At 44.1% G+C, this 21439-nt stretch overlaps 1 protein-coding gene across 1 annotated transcript in view; it reads left to right on the top strand.

Moving 5' to 3' along the window:
* Window positions 1–118: 118 nt before the first annotated feature.
* LOC115194154 (mitogen-activated protein kinase kinase kinase 11) overlaps window positions 119–21439 on the top strand; it is a 29197-nt gene continuing 7876 nt past the window's right edge. Inside the window, exons 1-4 of the mRNA XM_029753604.1 lie at window positions 119–2058; window positions 16919–17099; window positions 19525–19673; window positions 20132–20307. Coding sequence (XP_029609464.1) covers window positions 1305–2058; window positions 16919–17099; window positions 19525–19673; window positions 20132–20307 — 1260 coding nt within the window. The 5' untranslated portion in view covers window positions 119–1304. The remainder of the gene's footprint in view (window positions 2059–16918; window positions 17100–19524; window positions 19674–20131; window positions 20308–21439) is intronic.

The following is a 21439-nucleotide window of genomic DNA, read 5'->3' as shown; positions in this document are numbered from 1 at the left end:
TAAGGACCAATGGAATGGTCAAAAATCTACTGACTCCGCCCAGGGGCACCGGACCATGAAACACGAAATCGCCCAATGAGTACACCCCTGATGCTTTCTTTTCCTGCTGGGAAAAAAAGTTACTAAACCACACCCTCTTCTCTGACTGTAGGCACAGATGTAGAGTGGTTCGAGAACGGAACGACGGCTAAAGGAAGTGGGGACATGATAACAATAATGCATCTATCATGACGCTTTTTGGACATCGATAATAACAACGAGCTTGTCGGAGCTTGGCACTAAAGTATCGTTACGCACGACGGACAATATATGATTTGTTTCCGGTGTGCGGTTCTCTTTAAAAAAGTAGACTCAGAAGCAGGATCGTACAGTTCTTCCTGTTGCCAACTCGGTGGATATAAAGTTCTTATGGAATATACCGACTTGTACAATTGAGACGTTGTATATCACCATCGGGCGAGACAGCAAATATGGATACAGTTGGGCAAACGGATGTGAGATTTGTTGACAGAACGCATAGAAGTTTCGTCCAGATACCGTTGGTCGTGCTGTGGGTTTAGGGCGAGTTGGTCAGCTTTGAAATTTGCGGTAAAGCACGGGGTTCGCCTGACTGAACGCTCCTTTCCTGCTATTCTTCTCGTCTTTTCAGCGCTTCCTGCTTATGATGGCCACGGCACTTAATGGCTAAAAATACAGGCAACTCTAAATGGACAACTAAATGGAGTTGAGCTCTTTTGTTGAGGTTATTGTTGTCCAATGTTCTGGATATTTTACAACCACCTGATGCTAATTTTAGTGACTGATCCATCCAGTTCCCTGCACAGTCTTGGTTTTGTTATAATGGAATAAGTTCCCCTTTTATTTCTAATTTCAATCTCAGCACATACTCATGATTTAATGTGACTGTGTGGTATAATAATGTAGTAATTAAGTGAGTTATGTGCTCAAACCACACATTGAAACACCACGTAAATTAAGTATAAACTTGCTTTATGGAGACAATTCTGCCATTTTACAAATTGGAACACTTGTCAGAACTGGTCACATCCATGGCCTTTGTTTGATCGTTGCCAGCTCCAATGGAAACATAAGCAGTCCATGTCGAGTCGCATGAGAGGCGCTTTTTATCCTGTTATCTTTGAACACTGTTGTGTTCCTGTTGGCCAGGCCTTTGAACACATTTCACTGGTCCCTGATGAACCAACTAGATACAGAGGAACGGGAGAGTGGCGCAATAAAGTACTCTATTGTACTTTATTTTAAAAATCTAACCCAGTGTCTGAACATTTGCTCATTGTGGCTCCATGGAGCCGCTGAAGAACATTTTTAGTCGCGGCCCACTGTCGAACTGGAAAGGTTTGGATCAATCGCAAAAAGGAAACTTCACCAATACTGTGTGGACGGCTTTATTCGACTATGAGGCGTCCGGTAAAGACGAGCTCACCCTCCACAAAGGTGACCTGGTGGAAGTTCTGTCGCTGGACTCTGAGATATCCGGTGACGAGGGCTGGTGGGCGGGCAAAGTCAACAACAAAGTGGGCATCTTTCCCTCAAACTATGTGTCCTTCAAGCCTCCTTCATATGGGAAACTGCAGGGCAGTGGAGTCGGGGAGCTTGGGCCGGCCGTGGTGGGGGAGTTCGAACCTGAGGCTGTGGATTTCAGGGAACTGAGCCTCGAGGAGGTCATTGGGGTGGGAGGCTTCGGCAAGGTGTATCGCGGTACATGGAGAGGTGGGCTGGTGGCCGTGAAGGCGGCCCGCCAGGATCCGGACGAGGACATCAGCGTGACGGCCCAGAACGTGCGCCAGGAGGCTCGGCTGTTTGCCATGCTCACTCACCCCAACATCATCGCTCTCAAAGGGGTTTGCTTACGGGAACCCAACTTGTGCCTCATCATGGAGTACGCATCCGGTGGCGCGCTGAGCCGAGCGTTGGCCGGGCGACGCATCCCGCCGCACGTCCTGGTCAACTGGGCGGTGCAGATCGCCAGGGGCATGCTCTACCTGCACACGGAGGCCATTGTTCCTGTCATCCACCGTGACCTTAAGTCTAACAACAGTAAGTCAATGCACTAGGCCCGTCTATGTCCAGAGTTTGTTATTTTTATTTTTTTACGATGCACCGTGGTTAGAACATTGTTATAGATAACACCTAGTGAGAGCCAGAAGGTCATATGCAGGTGAATTCGTTTGTCATGGAGCTAAGGAAACACCACTATCAAGTTCAGTTTCTCCTGTTCACTTGGCTCTGAGTGAAATGGTGGTAGGCTACCTATTTGCTGGGGATCTTGACCTACAGGACTCAGGCAGGGGATTGTCAGGACATGTGCACTGCAGGCTAGGGTATATGCTGTATCACCACAAGATACACCACACTGTTTGCCTTTGACAAAGCTCAATCCCCCCCCCTCTCAACTACAATATCAACTTTAATAGCTCACAATTTACAAGCACAAACATCCCACCTTTTTAGACAAATGCAATTTTACACCCACACACTAATGCTACACACACACAACACAACTTCTGCTACCAGACTTTTATTACACTGCTCAATTTATACACTTGTCCTCCAATACACGTGCAAATATTGGACTATATCTTGTGCCTTCCTGTTTTATACTTGCTCAAATGTATTATTCTATTCTACTGCCATTTACTTTAGGTTCATATTATAATTTCTTATTGTTGTTTCATTGTCGAGAAGGAACCTGAACGTTGCGTTTCGTATACCATACTTAACCCCGTACATGTGACTTTTAAAAGTTTCAACTTGATTGTGAAAGTCTAGTGAGCATTTCACGATAACGAGGCCAGCTGCTTCGCGAGCAAAGGTCGAGAATTCTAGTGGACGCATTTTCAAGTCCGTCACAATTCACTCTTTGGACTTGTGGGAATAACAGTGATGTAGGTGTTTTGGGCTCTGGCCACGTAGACCTATACCATGGACCTTAAACCGCATCAAATAGATGTCGTGAAGGTGATAAAGAAAGAATTCAACTCTCTCAATCCATAACAAACGGTTGTTGGAACTGTCAGGCTGAGTGTGTCTAAGTAACATTGATAGTGAAAACACAAGGCCACCTGAATTCACACACAGAGGCAAAACCAATATTATACCTTTGACAAGTCCAATAATCCATGTCAGAGGCTCGGCAATGTTCAGGGTTTGTAATTGTTCAGCATCCCCTCTTTTATCGTTTGTTCAAATAATCCCTCTGAACAGCCATGTTACCTTACGCAAAATATCAAGGTTATTTTTTTAGTTTGACGAGACCGGCACCGCTTCTTAGAATATGGGCCTTGGTAGGTTGGCGTTAGTAGTTTTATACCCAGTTTCAAGGTTTTCGGTCACACCTAACCCTAGTTAGGCCAAAGTATCACTGTTTCAGTACATCTTCATTGATTTTCACAATGCACAATCCTCTTTCACTTGTTCCACTGCACCTTTCCTCTCTCAACCCTCGACTTGCTTCATGGCCCAGGACAATTACCCTTTCACATTAATGTGTCTGCCAAACAAAGACCATTGATTTCAAAGTTTAACAAACCATACAACTCTATGCACAAGGACTACTTTGAAACATTTCCACTGAAACATTTCCAAAAAACACATTTAGTGGAAGAACTGTGCAGATTAAACTTTGGTTACGGAATTTCGATTAACTCTCTCTCAGGTTTTGTTATGCGACCACTTTTCCCAAAAACGTTGAAATATCCACTCCGAGTTAAGATTGAAAGATGTCTGCAGAAATAATGGAGATTATGACATGACACCTTGAGTTTGAAAAAATCGGTTATTATTGAACTATAGTAAGTGAAGTGGATTCACACCCAGTAACAGAATTGCATCATGGGTCTCTGACCTGTACTAAACAGAAATGATAAAAATGTCATTCTCATGTTTCACAAGTTTTGACATCACAGCGCAGAACAGTAGAGTACAATGCAGCACATCGAGAGTAGAGTAAAGTACAGTACAATGTACTATATTCTACTTTTCTGTACTGTACTACTGTATTGTAGTGTACTTTATTGTACTGTACCCTATTGTGCTCTACTCACTGTACTGTGCTATCCAAACCTGTGAAATATACTTGTGAAGTATCTATGACGGGGTCCAGATTTGGTCCGGTCTGTCTGTGGACGTTAACATCAAGGCCAGGGTGGACTGACCAAATTTCATCTACTTTTCAACATCCATGGACTTCTGGTGTCGGTCCGTGCTCAGTGGTTGAGGATGCTGGTTACGGTAAATGGAAAGAGAGGGGGCTCATGGGTAGGTGTCGGTAAGAGCTGGGAGAGGTGACATTAAACTGGAGAGAGAGGGGTTTTTAATACTCTTTGTTTGACCACCAGACAACAGAAAGCGAAAGAAAACAGTTATGAGCTGAACATAACCGTATACCAGTGGAAGGGAGAACTGTAGCAGGTAACCCAACTGTAGTTATTGACTATTATCATTTCCCATTGTTACCAATTAATTTGGAGTTTTTAAATCACTCGATTCATATACAAATTTGATATCAGTACAATCACTAACTTATTGGCAGGTCTACCATTACTTGTTACTTATTTAAACTTTCATTATCCTCCATGAAGGAGAGAAATTTGAAAATATCTTAAGGATATGTAGGTTTTTGGGAAAGGAATTACAAGGCAAACTTACTGAAGGTAACCAATTTTTCAAACTAAATATAAATGTTGATATTAGTTTTCAGGGGTCTTTACGTCAACATTATGTTTTGATGTATTTCTGACACCTTTTTAAGACCATTTCTGGTAGATGTTTTGTACGACCCATTTTCCATCTGTTTATCCAGAAATCAGCCCTTTACTTATAGCAAATTTTTAAGATGGAAAATGTATCTCTGCCTCAACTTCCCAAAATATAGACTCTCTTAGCTTTCATTTGACACCATATTTGATATGCTCCTATGAACTTGGTGCTCATGTGTCCTTTTTAGATGTAAATGCCCCCCGACTGAGCAGACATCAACGAAACCCACTGGACTGGAAAACAACCGTGTTGTGTAAAGAAAAGCTTTTTTAAATGCAGGGTTTATAGGCTATATGGAGCGACACATCCAACACAGTCCCTCTCTACCTCCTACCTTATGTTTGTTTTATTATTCTCTGAAGCTTTGTCCCCAGGCCTGCCTTTACTTGTCTCGATCCTGCTGTTTTGGGGGAAGGAGACGTCTGTGTTTTAGAGAGGAGAGAGAGAGCGAGAGAGATCTTCCTTCAGTGTTTCACCAGTCACTTTAAAGTGTACGGGTGAACCGAGGAAGGTATCAAGGAAAGGTACACACTATTCAAGTTGGCGCCATTTGAAAATACAATGAGGTTGGAGCTTCTAAAATTGGACACAAACCACTGACGCACAGCGAGGCCTTAGACTCAAATAAGACGGTAAGTGAAAGGAGAAGGTTGTCAAGTTCAGAGAAAAAGGCGTTCACTACACGATAACAATGATTTTAAAGTGATTTAAAGGCATTGTTTAGTGGACTGTTGCAATGACAGAGCTGTGTTAAAGCAGAAGTTATTTTTATTGAATTTTTTTTTACAGCAAAACCTCTATTTCATGTAGATGACATGTTATCGAAGGGTCCAGACCAGTAGTGGTGCATGGGTAAAAGCACTGAGGAAGCCAAGCCAGTAAAAAAGCCATATTACAACCTATGTTGTGATAATTGCATTGTTTGCTATATAACAACCGCGATATACAATAAGGCCGTGACAACAGAAGACATCAGTCACACAGCGGCGAAATAAATTCAACTACACATACGTTTGTTTCATCACAAAACCGGAGAGCAACATCTGTCCGGTGAAGTCCACAAAGCAAATAATGCATCCAAACAGATACTTTTGGTCATGTAGTGTATGGGGACAACTGCTCTTCGAACATGTCATTCCAAAATCATGGGCATTAATATGGAGTTGGTCCCTCCCCTTTGTTGCTATAACTGCCTCCACTCTTCTGGGAAGGCTTTCCACTAGATGCTGGAACATTGCTGCGGGGACTTGCTTCCATTCAGCCACAAGCATTAGTGAGATTTGGCACTGATGTTGGGCGATTAGGCCTGGCTCGCAGTTGGCGTTCCAATTCATCCCAAAGGTGTTCGATGGGGTTGAGGTCAGGGCTCTGTGTAGGCAAGTCAAGTTCTTCCACACCGATCTCAACAAACCATTTCTGTATGGACCTCGTTTTGTGCACGGGGCATTGTCATGCTGAAACAGGAAAGGGCCTTCCCCAAACTGGATCCATAAAGTTGGAATCGTCTAGAATGTGCTGTATGCTGTAGCATTAAGGTTTCCCTTCACTGGAACTAAAGGGCTTAGCCTGAACCATGAAAAACAGCCAAAGACCATTATTCCTCCTCCACCAAACTTTACAGTTGGCACTATGTATTGGGGCAGGTAGCGTTCTGTCTGGATGCTATAACATGCCATTTACATCAAAAATAGATATTTGGTTGTAAAAATGTAAATGTGTCCTTTTTTTAAGGGTGAAAGACACTTTCTATAGGTGTAGAGATTTTAATAGATAAAAGCCTGTAGCTTTGTGTTACAAATCAGTGAAGCTGATTGTACTTACTGCGTGAATGGAAGATGCTGATTAAACAGAATCATTGAAGGAAGTGCACACAGAGGAAGGCCTTAGATGGAGGCCAGAGGTCAGAACTGGAATTCTGTTGAAAGTAAATACAGATTAAGGTACAGCAGAGAGGAGCCTCTTCCTCTCGCATTCCCAGTACCTGCACACATACGCAAGCGACAGTGTGTACATACACACACGAGTGAGTTTTTGTGTGTGTGTATACATGCATGCATGCATACATACATACATACATACATACATACATACATACATACATACATACCTTGGGCCCCCTTATCAGTCAGTCATTGACACATCGGCCCTCAGATACACACAGTCAGTCATAAACGCATTGGCTCACATACATTATATTTACACCCACTTTAAATATACACTATAGTTTGAAATCAGGTGGAAAATGCCTTACTAAGCATTGGTGGAGTCAAACTAAACTTAATGGCCCTTTTTTTTTTTTTGTGTGGACAAGTATCTGATACATACGTATACCACCAGCATGTTGTCGTTCAGGGTCCTTAGCACTGCAACGCAGCACACTGAAAACATCCCCTGTGTTGCTCTGCACTCACAGACACACACTAGCAGTCTCTCGCTACTCACACACTCGTTCTCACACACAGCGACATTCCCAAATTCACTGAGGAGAATTACGAGGGCAATTTGGACATTTAGCCCGTAGTGGCGGCGTGTGAGGTATTCAGGCCAGGAAGTAGACATTTTGAACTTGATAAACTCCTGAAATGCAACCCGTATGTCTATAGGTCTGGCATGTAGACTTTTATCGTCTGTAGCAGGGGCTGCTGCGGCAATAGAGTAGCTTTGCCAGTCAAGTCTATTGTCGGAGACAAACAATACTAGGCTAAAGAGTGCTGATCTAGGATCAGGTCCCCCTGTCCTTGTCATCTTTTTCATAATGATCTAAGAAGGCAAAACTGATTCTAGATCAGTACTCCTACTCTGAGACGTTGTATGAATACAGGCCCTGATATGGACATTTTGAAAGTAAATCCAAGAGGTATGTAAATGAAATGGTTAGAGATACCAAAAATGGGGCTTGACCATTATGGCCAGTTAGTCATTTTAAATAAAACAATGTACCTGTGGCTTGTTAAGTGGGAGCTGTACTTTGTAGTTAACTGGGTAAATGGGTCATGGGATGAGTAGGAGGAGACAGTACTCGTAAATTCAAATCAATAACTCATCTGCGTATTCAAACCGAAAGCAAACGATATTCTGTTTTGTGGAGGAAATAGCCTCCAACTGGAGCGAGATCCTGGTCTTGGAGATAGAAACAGGTTGGAGGCTAAATGTAGCCACAAATTGATTGAATAAATGACCTTGCTGTAGGTCAATTCCTGTCTTCTATCTTTAATCAATCAGTAAAAAAAAAGAAAAGTAGAACAAAGTTGATAGCCTTTCTTGTTTGTCGCCGGAACGACAACGTTCCAACCCCAATCTACAGTAGCAAACGCAGCCGACAGACAGTGGCAAGGAAATACTCCCTCGGCCTCAATAGGAACAAACATGTCCTTATCCTTTTCACTGACATCTTCAATACCAGTGTGTTGCTGCCTAACAGGAATCACCTGTGATTGGGTGGCAGTGCCAGGTTCTGTAGAGGAGGCCAGGGCAAGGCTCCGCTGTGTTCCCATTGGAACAGTGTCTGGCTGAGTGCGATAAGAGTGCAGTAGGCCCAGGAGGGGTGAGGGTAGCTGGCCTCTCCCTCTAGCTCTGTGTTCCCTTCTCTTTATTTTGGAAATGCCGGGCAGGCTGCATCCTGAGATCCCAGGGTCTGATTGGCATAGGGAGGGAGGGAGGGGGGCAGGTAGGAGCTGGCACGGGATTTCCCATACACACACTGTTGGCTTGGATACACACATGCATGGATACACACACATGCACGGACAGTATGTGTACACACACTCGACTAATAGTTCCAGAATAATATGCTGTGTGCAACAGCGAGCAGGAGGATGAGGGCCTGGACAACACAGCTCCAGGGAATGAGAGGAGTGAGGGACCAAACGAGACACTAAGTTCACATCACAGAAGGTGTGGAGAGGGTTCCAAAATTCCAGGGAATCAGGAAGTGATCTTTTCCAGGCTTACAGCTAGTTCTCTCTCACTAGCTTGGTTTGGCATCTTTTTTTTCTATAGTGAGCCGATGGAGAATTCTTACCATTGGTTGATATTTGGCTAGAATGATTTGACTAATTGTCCTGTATTATGCTTCTCTGTACCAGAGCATTTGCATGTGTGTATGCAGCTGTTGTACTAGAGTCGAGCAGGGGAGGACGGCTCATAAAAATGTCTGGAATGGCATCAAACGCATTGAAAACATATTTGATACTATTCCACTTATTCCAATCCAGCCATTACCACGAGCCCGTCCTCCCCAATTAAGGTGGCACCAAACGGTGGAGTCGAGGTATGTTTATCATACTGCTACATTTTTGTTGTCTCTCTCAGTAAGTTGAAACTGATTTATCTGTTCCAGTGCCGTTCTACACGATTGTGCAAACATTAGCGAAGATTTCTTGTCAATCAAACCTTGATAACTAGCTAGATCAATGCACGACATCGGACCATCACATTGTACCATGTTGTATAAAGGGGACAGTCTTTCAAAAAGTAGGAAGTAACCGCCCACTTATACACCAGCCACCTCTGACCCGACCTCCTGACCTCTACACCCTGTGAGGTTGACTGCTGATTGAGCCCCAGGGTCTGAGTTTCCTAGGATACCAGAGAGGAAAGAGGCGACGCGAAAGGGCTGACTCCGCCCTAAAATCTGTCAGCGCGAGAATAAAGCACGAAGCAGTCCAAGTTAGTCTTTTTTTTTTGTATGGAGGTCAACGAGAGGGTGTCAAATTAAGTCAACAAACATTGGATTGCTAAGTGAGGCTTATTTGATCGAATATAGGTTTCGTAACATTTAGGTTGTTCCAAATATACTGATATAAGTGGACATACGTGGCATCCTGGCAACTTCGAGTTAAAAAAATATATATATGGGAGTTGTACCTGTTGTTCACATGCCCTCTCATTAACTAGAATGTTCTGCCTCCTGCCTGCCTTCCGCCTTGCTGACATGTATTCCCATTGTTAGAGCAGACAGTCCGAAATCTAGATCATCTTTGAGGATACTGAGCTAACGGAGGTTAAACTTCAACGACTGATGTTAGTGTTGACGTCAGCTTCACTGCTTCTTGTGGAGGGAGAGAGGGAGAGAGAGACTGGTAGCTATGTTGTACCATTTGTTGTTTTGTATAGGTGCATATAACTTTTACGCACTTTAGCTGCCAAGAATACTCAATGACTAGACTCGGTGTATGTTATGAAGAACCCATTGACAGAGTAATCCCTTAATGCGCCCTTCTTAAGAGGAGTCCTAGGGTCTGAGGAGAACGTGTCTTTATAATGCCAAGTAACTAAATGCCCTGTTAATGCCACATCAACTCTAATATGTTTCAAGGTTCATCATGAGTTTTGTTCTCTTGCAAGTTGCAGCTTTGCTGCTATTCTTCCATATCTCTCTGCATCTCCCCCTCTCTCTCTTTCAGTTTCTCTCTCTCTCTCTCTCTCTCTCTCTCTCTCTCTCCCCATCTCCCTCTATCGCTATGTCAGTGTTAGAGGTTGCCAGACTGTCTGTCAGCCTATGGCTCTGTCCCTCAGGGGACAAAGCTCCCGTTCTTCGTGGGGAAAGCCCCCTCCCCTGTCGGAATTCTCCCTCGCCTACGGGCAGAGAGCAGAGCCGGCCCAAACACACAGGAGGGGAGGGCAGAGGGAGATGAAATCAAATAAAATTGTATTGGTTCTGTACACATATTTTGTTGTTATTCCAAATGCAGTTTCTAGTTTCAAACAGTGCAGTAATACCTAACAATACACACAAATCCCCAAAACATTAAGACGTATCAGAATGAGCAATGTCAGAGTCCGGAATATAAATATGTATATAATGGTTTGAATAGACAGTATATGAATAGAAAAGGTGTGCACAGCAGTAGATATATAGGATGAGCCTAGACTAGAATACAGTATATACAAATGAAGTGGGTAAAACAGTATGTAAACATTATTAAAGTGCACAGGGCAGCAGTCTCTAAGGTGTAGGCTAGAGCAATGGTTCCCAAACACACACACACACACACACACACACACACACCGACCATAACATCAGCCAACAGCCATGGTCATAGAGGGAACTCGGTGCAGCTTTCGACTTTCTCTTAAAAGTTGCAATATTAAATTGGGTGGTGCATCATCAGTTGTCCTCTTGTCATGTCGGTCGTTGCTGCACTTTGTATAGAAAGCATTTTATAACTTTCCAGAAATGTCCAGATCAACTAGCCCATGTCGGCTAATGTTTTTCTGATTTATTTCGGGGGATTTTAGCCCATAGATATTGTTGTAATTTTTTTGTCACTCAAATATCACATCAATACACATTAGACACGGCAACGTGTATATAATTGCTTGAAAAATGTGCTTTAAAACTGCAACATTATCTTTGCACCCCATAACCGAATGTGTAGAATTGCAGGAAATAAGCTTTAAAACCTGCAAAATGCTCTCCACCAAGAAGAGAAGTGTGAACAGTTTGTGTCATGAAGAATAATTGTGCCCATAGAAATAGATTTGGTGCACGCACGCAGGGGAGGGGCACGAGATGTTTCCCAATGCTGGAAGGGGGGGGCCTGGGTGACAAAGTTTAGGAACCCCTGGGCTAGAGTACCGGGTGGTAGCCGGCTAGTAACAGTAACTAAGGTTCTCACCCTCTCCGTCGATGTGGATGGGGGTGTGCTCCCTCTGTTGTCTCCTGAAGTCCACGATCAGCTCCTTTGTTTGTTGAGGATGAGGTTATTTTCCTGGCACCACTCCGCTTGGGCCCTCGCCTCCTTTAGGCTGTCTCGTTGTTGGTAATCAGGCCGACCATTGTTATGTCGTCCAGGAAACTTGATGATTGAGTTGGAGACTTGCGTGGCCGTGCAGTCATGGGTGAGCGTGGCCACGCAGGAGGGGGCTGAGCACGCACCCTTGTGTTGCCCTTGTGTTGAGCTTTTGTTGCCGGCCTTCACCACCTGGGCTCGGCCCGTCAGGAAGTCCAAGACCCAGTTGCACAGGGTGGGGTTCAGACCCAGGTTCCCGAGCTTAGCGACGAAAGCTGAGCTGTAGTCGATGAACACCATTCTTACATAGGTATTCCTCTTGTCTGGATAGGCCAGTGTGCAGTGCGGTTGCGGCATCCGTGGATCTGTTGGGGCGGTAAGCAAATTGAGGCTGGTCTAGGGTGTCAGGTGAGGTGAAGGTGATATGATCCTTGACTAGTCTTTCAAAGCACTTCATGATGACAGAAGTGAGGGCTACGGGGGAGATAGTCATTTAGTTCAGTTACTCTTGCTTTCTTGGGTACAGGGACAACAGACTGCTATAGGGAGACGTAGAATATGTCCGTAAACACTCCAGCCAGCTGATCCGCACATGCTCAGAGGACGTGGCTTGGGATGCCGTCTGGGCCGGCAGCCTCACGAGGTTTAACATGTTTAAATATCTTACATCAGCGTCAAAGACCAAGAGGTGTTAACTTGTCCCGGAGCGAGGCGACGGTGTCCGTGACGTGGCCGGCGTTCCCTTTATAATCCGTAATTGTCTGGAGTCCCTGCCACGCACATCTCGTGTCTGAGCCGTTGAATTGCGACTCCACTTTGTCCTTGTACTGTCGTTTTGCCTCTCTAATTACTTTACAGAGGGAATATCTGGTCTGTTTGTGCACATCCATGTTCCCGCTTACCCTGCGGTGCTTGAATGCAGTGCGCATTCAGTTTTGAGAGCGAGGGAGATATGGAAGGAGAGAGTGTAGTGAAAAAGAGAAGTGATGGGGTAAGAAGAGAGAGAGAGAGGTGAACAGTAGTTTGGTGCAGCTGGCCACTTTTATGAATTACAGGTCAATGTCATGCTACTAATGAATTTAGTCAAGCTGGCAACGCAGCCGAGCTTCTTATGTGTGCGTCCAACCAACAGGGATTTAGGATTTCATGATACCCCCGGCCATTATTCCGTTACCACTTTTTTTCCTTTCGAGAAATGCCCGCTGAACAACCAATATCTGTGTGCAACTAGCTACACTTCTTGGAACGACGTGCCACCTGAAGAATGCAAACGTGTGTTCTCTCATACGCTGCTGTGGAAATGAAATAGGCCCACAGCCCTTCCTTGGTGGTGCGTGAAGTGCATGTCAGTGCGAACTCATCCACACTCGTGAGACGTAAATAGCTCGAGTGCCCCTAAATAAGAGAATACAAATATTTTTCTTCCCACATACAAATATGCAATCGAGCAGTTGCGCTTCCTTTCCGTATAGATATACTGTTGTAGATTGACTACCTACTCGCGTTCTCTCTCTCTCTCTCTCTCTGAACAACAAACAATACCAAACAGAGTCCCGTTGCCATGGGGATGTTGCTGCCGTGTCGCAGGCGTCTTTGTTTGGTCGCACTGTCTGTGTCAGGAGGTTGTCTGGGGCTGGGCAGGCTGACAGGGACCAACTCTGGGTCTAGTGCCATATGCCCTTGTTCACCTTATTCCAAATGAGTGACCAGTTAACTGTTACTATAACCTTACATAGGCCTAGTGGGCCTATCTTCTACATAACGGTTATGGTAACGTTAGTTATGAGCGCAGGTGTGTGCAAGGCGTTATAGACTTCTCGTCTGGTACATCGGTTTAGTGAAACCTGAGATGTGTGTTGCCGTGGATGTCCATTTTTTTAATTTGTTTTTTTATTTAACCAGGTAGGTTAGTTGAGAACAAGTTCTCATTTACAACTGCGACCTGGCCAAGATCAAGCAAAACAGTGTGACACAAACAACAACACAGAGTTACACATGGAATAAACAAGCGTACCGTTAATAACACGATTGGGGAAAAAAAGAAAGTCTATATACAGTGTGTGGAAATGGCGTGAGGAGACGGGCAATAAATAGGCCGTAATAGTGAAGTAATTACAATTTAGCAGATTAACACGAGTGATAAATGAGCAGATGTGGAAGTAGAGATACTGCTGTGCAAAAGAGCAGAAAAAGTAAATATGTATTGCTGCAGCGATCAGTTAGCTGCTCAGATAGCTGACGTTCACAGTTAGTGAGGGAGACATAAATAAAAATCGCTGAAGCTGGAGACTTTTTATTTTATTTCTGTAAAAAATATATATATATTATTTTTTTGCAATTCGTTCCAGTCACTGGCAGCAGAGAACTGGAAGGAAAGGCGGCCAAATGAGGTGTTGGCTTTGGGGATGACCAGTGAGATATACCTGCTGGAGCGCGTGCTATGGGTGGGTGTTGTTATGGTGACCAGTGAGCTGAGATAAGGCGGAGCTTTACAATGGTTACATACTAGACCAGTTCACTGTTTGTGGTTCCAGCAGCCAGTGATATTCCTTTTGGAGGGGCCAAAGGGTGTCTTAATTGAGGATGTACTCTGCCTCAACACAGGAAATGGAGGAAGAATATTGAGCGTGCTGATGCTGCTAAAACGCTGTGTGTGTCTGTACGTCTCGACAATTTTTCTTTTTAGTTACTGCAAGTTATTCAAGCCGCCACAGGTCACGACCCTGGCAGACACTCGACTCGGTCAGTTTATTGTCGATAACAACCAACCCTCTCTCATCGGAGCGACCGATTTTTGATTCACTCACCCTTATATCCCACATTCCTCTCCTGCCTTCTCAATCAGTTGCCAGAAGCCAAATGACCCCTGTTAACCCCTGTTTCTAAAAATAGGATTCGGCTTAATCTGCCTCATAAAGCACGACGGTGAAATGGATCCTCTGTTTCGAGGAAGGGCCAGAGCCCTTTGGTCCAATTGGTGCTCACTTCCTGGAGATTAGGTCACGACAGCAGACCGAGAGGATATGGAGGTTATTTCCCAGAGCTTGTCTGTGTCCCAAATGGCACCCTATTGCCTATACCTATGACCATGGCCCATTGGGCTCTGGTCAAAAGTAGTACATTATGTAAGAAATAGGTTGCTGTTTGGGACGCAAGCTTGTTTTGAAATGTGCTCAACACTAGTTGACTGACAACTAGTTAAGTTTCATTGAAGAGAGTACAATAGATTAGTGTGGTAAATATTTATCCCCTCTAGGGGCTGTATACTAAAGGAAAACAACAAGAGGATGGAATGAATGGAGACTTGTTTTATTGTTGTTTACATTTCTGCTACAAGGAGGACTTGCCAATGAAAAGTCGATCCATCCAGTTTGGTTTGTTTTTAATTTAGTTGCCTGATAAACCCATTGTCTTAGAATAGTAGTTTAGTGGAAATCCTATGAAGAACAGGAAGTCCATGGAAAATTTCTGACGCACATAAATGACAAAAACGGTTGATTCTCAGAAAGACAATACAGAGAGGCAAAGGGATGGAGGGCATTTGTCTGGTTCTCATCCCACAATTTCATGCCATGGATCTGTGGCGCATCTGTTCACATTGAACACAGCTCCCATAACTGTGTCTGTGCTTTTAGATACGCCTATGGTATCTCTGTGTGTACAGTACGTATGTTTAATTGACACTGTGGGTGTGTTCCTATGGTATCTCTGTGTGTACAGTACGTATGTTTAATTGACACTGTGGGTGTGTTCCTATGGTATCTCTGTGTGTACAGTACGTATGTTTAATTGACACTGTGGGTGTGTTCCTATGGTATCTCTGTGTGTACAGTACGTATGTTTAATTGACACTGTGGGTGTGTTCCCATGTGTGAACATGTGTCCACTGTTCTCTCTCTGTCTTTCTAGTTGTCGAAATCTGTGTGCGTGTGTGGCAGAGCTAGCACAGTGTGAAGTGATGGTGCCAGAGGTTCATTGTGAGAGCTGAGCCTTTTCACAATACCCCCCCCCCCCCCCCCCCCCCCACACTCTTGTGATGCATTCCTTTGTGACGTCAAACCAGGCAGAGCACAGGATGTGTGCAGAGGGAGGGAGCCAGAGACTATAGCGTGTGTGTGTGTGTGTGTGTGTGTGTGTGTGTGTGTGTGTGTGTGTGTGAGAGAGAGGCCCGAGACAGAGGGAGAAGGCAAGAGATGACAGACAGAAAGAAAACATGCACTTATACACTGAAAAAAACAGAAAGTGTCTGGAAATAGCAGAAGGCTTACTTCCCTATAAAAAAAAATGATTACATAATTCCAACTCTCTGTCTTTCTCGCTGGACGTTGGCTGCCCGTCTCTCACCCTGAGGTTACCCATTTGGGCTGCCAAAGGGGAGGGCATAGACCCATCCTAACACATGCGTGTCATTCTAAGGCGCATTTCCAGAGCGTCAGCCTCTTTTCACCTCACACGCGAGAGGAGGGAGGATGCCTGACCTCAGGTTTGCGTGCTGAGGCGGAATAGGCTAATGAAGGCCTCTCAATGCAGGTTGATTGTGCCTAGCATGTGTTGACCGTGCATAGCATAGCTAACCATCACATGAAGACGTGCAGGTACAACGGGCAGAGAAGATGAATATCAGGAAATAAAATGAATGTGCCTCTGTATTCCATTAGCTCAGTTCTATTCCAGAGCGTATCATTCTAGATATCAATGATCATATGTGCCCATTGTCTCATCTGGAGGTTATAGAGAGGGGATGTTAATGTATAGATACAGAAGGTCTTATCAGTCTGGAGGTTATAGAGAGGGGATGTTAATGTATCGATACAGAAGGTCTTATCACTGTCCGTTTCTTCTTTCTTCTAAGTCTGATCTCGCTGATCTAAAAGAATAAAGGGAAGAGGATGTGAAAGACGTGCGTGTGTGTGTGTGTGTGTGTGTGTCACGAAGTGGCTTAATACTTAGTTATGAAAAGTGCTAAATCCCCTTTTGCAATGATGCATTTAATTGCATTATAATTACTTCATGCATTTAATAGTTTAATAAGAGTGTTGAAGAAATCTTTTTATTTCTTCCTTCCTTCACACCCACCTTGCTTTATACGGTCGGGATGAGTGTAAATATTATTTAGGTTTTGCTTGTCTTTTCCTAGTAGCACTGATTCTGCTGACAGTTGCTTTATTACCGAAAGGGTTTACTTTACTATGACTGCCACCTGTGGTTGTCGTACCTTGGAACCTTAAGTCGAACGCGCTAACTGTAAGTTGCACTGGCTCAGAACATCTGCTACCTCTCTAAAATGTAAACGTTTTTAAAGGAAGACGTCTCAATCAAAGCGTCTCTTGCTCTCTTTCCTCTCGCTCTCTCGCTCTTTCGCTCTCTCGCTCTCTCGCTCTCTCTCTCTCTCTCTCTCTCTCCAGTCCTCCTGGCCCAGCCTATGGAGAATGATTGTATGGAAGGGATAACCCTGAAGATCACAGACTTTGGCCTGGCACGGGAGTGGCACAACACCACCAAGATGAGCACAGCGGGCACTTACGCCTGGATGGCGCCGGAGGTCATCAAGTCCTCCACCTTCTCCAAGGGCAGCGACGTCTGGAGGTAAGGGGGCTTGTAGGTGTGTGTTTGCGTGTGTGTGTGGGGGGGATGGAGCAATGCAGTACATGATGATGAGAGATGCCAACTTTCCTGCTGAGAGAGGCCAGCATCCCTGCTAAAATAATAATGGAATTAAAAATAAAGATGTATGACGAGACTATTTATGAGCCAGGTATTTGGGAACTTGTCCCCCCTTCCGCCTTCTCTGACAGTGATATAATAGGGATGGGTTGCAGGAGGGGTACAGCCATGTGATAGCAGCAGCACTTCAAAGCCTGCTCTGTGCTTTGTGTGAGACATGTCAGGCACACTGTCCTATTGTCCCCCTGCATGGAGCTAGAGAGAGAGGGAGGTAGGCCACACAGCAGACCTGACCACAACCGTTTATCTGTGAAGGGTGTGTGTGTGTGTGTGTGTGTGTGTGTGTGTGTGTGTGTGTGGGTGGGGTGTATTAGTGCTCATGCACTATCGTGTGTGTGTGTGACCACACACAGGATGTGTATCCAAAATAGCACACTGTGCACCCAACACACACATCTCTTTCACATGCTCTCCTGAGACACTTCACTATTCCCAAACTAGCCTTTTCTGTTTTCCTTTGCATATGTTAATGAGAGGGTGTTATGAACCTGGTATGAAAATGAGGGCCAATATTGACCTCTTCTGTTCTCCTTTATCCATCTCCGTTAGCTGTGTCCCAAAATGGCTCCCTATGTCCTTTTTATAGTGCACTATTTAGGAAATAGGGTGCGATCTGGACATGCTGTAGCCCTTCACTTCTTCATAAAGCTGTAGATTTCCGATGCTGGCAAAAACAGAGCAGCAGAGTAATTAAAGGACTATATTAAAACGCTGCAGGCTACACTCCCCACATACAAGACAGCCTACAGCGCTTTCAGAAGCGAGTGTGTGTGGAACTGTGAAATGTAATCAAATCAAATTTTATGTCACATGCGCCGAATAAAAGATCGACCTTACAGTGAAGTTCTTACCTACAAGCCCTTAACCAACAATACAGATTTAAGAAAAATAAATGTTAAACTATTTACTAGAATAAACTGACGTAAAACAAATTGTAAAAAAAGAAAATAAAGTAACAAATAATTAAAGAGCAACAATAAAATAATAGCGAGGTTATATACAGGGGGTACCGGTTCAGAGTCAACGTGCGGGGCACTGGTTAGTCCAGGTAATTGAGGTAATATGTACATGTAGGTAGAGGTAAAGTGACAATGCATAGATAATAAATAGAGAAACAGCAGCATAAAAATGGGGGGGGAGGGACAATACAAATGGTCCGAGTAGCCATTTGATTAGCTGTTCAGGAGTGTTATGGCTTGGGGTTAGAAGCTGTTAAGAAGCCTTTTTGGACCTAGGCTTGGCGCTCTGGTACCGCTTGCCATGCGGTAGCAGAGAGAACAGTCTATGACTAGGGTGGCTTTTTAGGGTCTTCCTTTGACACCGCCTGGTATAGAGGTCCTGGATGGCAGAAAGCTTGGCCCCAGTGATGTACTGGGCCGTACGCACTACCCTCTGTAGTGTCTTGCGGTCGGAGGCCGAGCAGTTGCTATACCAGGCGGTGATGCAACCAGTCAGGATGCTCTCGATGGTGCAGCTGTAGAACTTTTTGAGGATCTGAGGACCCAAGCCAAATATTTTCAGTCTCCTGAGGGGGAAATAGGTGTTGTCGTGCCCTCTTCACGAATATCTTGGTGTGTTAGGACCATGATAGTTCGTTGATGTGGACACCAACAAACTTAAAGCTCTCAACCTGCTCCACTACAGCCCCGTCGATAAGAAAGGGGGCGTGCTCGGTCCTCCTTTTCCTGTAGTCCACAATCATCTCCTTTGTCTTGATCATGTTGAGGGAGAGGTTATTATCCTGGCCAGGTCTCTGACCTTGGATCTCCCACACTTTCAAGTACTTTGCCACTCTTTGAGGATCGGCACAGTCCTGTGTTTGTATCATATATATATATATATATGTCTTTGTTGTAGTAAGCAATAGGTATTGCTTTATTCCCTATTTTTGTCTTAATGCATGTTTCAGAGAAGCATAATCCACTTCCATGACTGTCATTATTGCATATAATAAATACATAAATTATTATTATAATAATAATGTATAGCATAGTTGCCATCCCTCCACTTCAGCTGTTGATATCATTTGCATGCACTGTATGTGTGTTTTATGTATGTATCATGAATGTACTGTATGTATAGCATCAAACTAGTTCTTGGGGCTCCCCAGCCATTCCACATATTTGTTTCCAACACTGGCACACCTGATTCAGCTTGTCAATCAATGGCTTCATGATTGTTTGACTAATTGAATCCGACGTGATTAATACCAGAAGGACCAGGGACTGGTTAGAGAATCTTCCCTAACCTTCCATTGATGGCTCCTCTCCCCCTCTCTCCTCCCCAGCTATGGTGTTCTTCTGTGGGAGTTGCTGACGGGAGAGGTTCCCTACAGGGGCATAGATGGTTTGGCTGTGGCCTACGGAGTGGCCGTTAACAAACTCACCCTCCCCATCCCCTCCACCTGCCCAGAACCCTTTGCCATGCTCATGGCAGGTAAGAGTCCCTTTTGTGTTTTCAATTTGGTGTAACCATAATTCTCTCTCTGTCTCCATTTCCTCAAACCTGGAGGCTGAATTTAAAAAATAATGTTGCGTAAAATGTTCGATTTGGTCACGCACAGGAAAAACATTCCGAGCTACTGGTTAGGTTGTGCAATACATTGAGGCTGCTGTTCAAGGATGTTGTTAGTTTGAGGTTGTTGTTGGTTTGCTGTGTTGGTGATAGTTAGATTTGTGAAAGGCACTCAAGAAATAATTTGGTCATCAGTCGTGTAAACGGCCGTGACAACGCCTAGCCAAATTATGCCATAATGCGCTTTAAGTTGTAGATTTGTTTGTGCATGAATTGTGTCATGTCCTGAACTTGCAGGGTTATGTATGCTTTGGTAGTGGAGTAACTGTAATATGCATGTTATTATAATTTGTCTTAACTCAATGTGTCTGCCTTCACAGAGTGCTGGGATCAGGACCCACACCGCCGGCCCAACTTTGCCTCCATCTTGGTTCAGCTGACGGCTTTGGAGAGGCAGGTGGTGGAGGAGATGCCTCAGGACTCCTTTCATTCCCTACAGGAGGACTGGAAACTGGAGATCCAGGACATGTTTGATGAGCTCAGGGCCAAGGAGAAGGTGAGGGGAAACGGGTGTCTTTTAGAGAGACGCCGGGAGACTGACTGTATGGTTATTGTGTATGCGTTTTTTGAAATAGAAATGGAGAAGTGTGAGTGTGCTTGTTATAGATGCGCGTAAATGGAGCACCCCTTTACTTTTCCCACACTTTGTTACAGCCTGAATTTAAAATGGATTCAATTGAGATTTTGTGTCACTGATCTACACACAATACCCCATAATGTCAAAGTTGAATAAAAAATGTAAAACTCAAACGTCTTGAGTCAATAAGTATTCAACCCCGTTGTTATTGCAAGGCTAAATAAGTTCAGGAGTAAATATGTGCTTAAGAAATCCCATAAGTTGCATGGACTCATTCTGTGTTCAATAATAGTGGTTAGCATGATTTTTGAATGACTACCGTAACTCTCTAGCCCACACATTATCTGTAAGGTTCAACCACAAAGACCAGGGAGGTTTTTCAATGCCTCACAAAGAAGGGCACCGATTTGGTAGGTGGGTAAAAAAAGAAAAAATACATTGAATATCCCTTTTTGAGCATGGTGAAGTTATTAATTAGGCTTTAGATGGTCTATCAATACACCCAGTCACGACAAAGATACAGGTGTCCTCCTTCCTAGCTCAGTTGCTGGAGAGGGAGGAAACTGCTCAGGGATTTCACCATGAGGCAACAACATTGTAGTTACTCCACAATACTAACCTTCATGACAGATTGAAAATAAGAAGCCTGTACAGAATACAAATATTCCAAAATGTGCATCCTGTTCGCAACAAGGCACTTAAGTAATACTGTAAAAAAGAAATTAACTTTTTGTCCTGAATACAAAGCGTTATGTTTGGGTTATGCAAATCTAACACATCACTGAGTACAACTCTTCATATATTCAAGCATGTTGGTGGCTGCATCATGTTATGGGTATGCCTGTCATCGGCAAGAATGAGGGAGTTTTTCGGGGATAAAAATAAACAAAATAAAGCTATAAGCAAAGGCAAAATCTTATAGGAAAACCTGGTTGTCTGCTTTCCAACAGACACTGGGAGACGAATTCACCTTTTAAGCAGGACAGTAACCTAAAACAGAAGGCCAAATCTACATTGGAGTTGCTTACCAAGATAACATTGAATGTTCCTA

This window comes from Salmo trutta, chromosome 5, assembly GCF_901001165.1.
Source record: "Salmo trutta chromosome 5, fSalTru1.1, whole genome shotgun sequence".
In the NCBI taxonomy this organism is placed as follows: Eukaryota; Metazoa; Chordata; class Actinopteri; order Salmoniformes; family Salmonidae; genus Salmo; species Salmo trutta.
The sequence above is the reverse complement of the archived record's forward strand: the minus strand, read 5'-3'. Positions and strand labels throughout refer to the sequence as shown.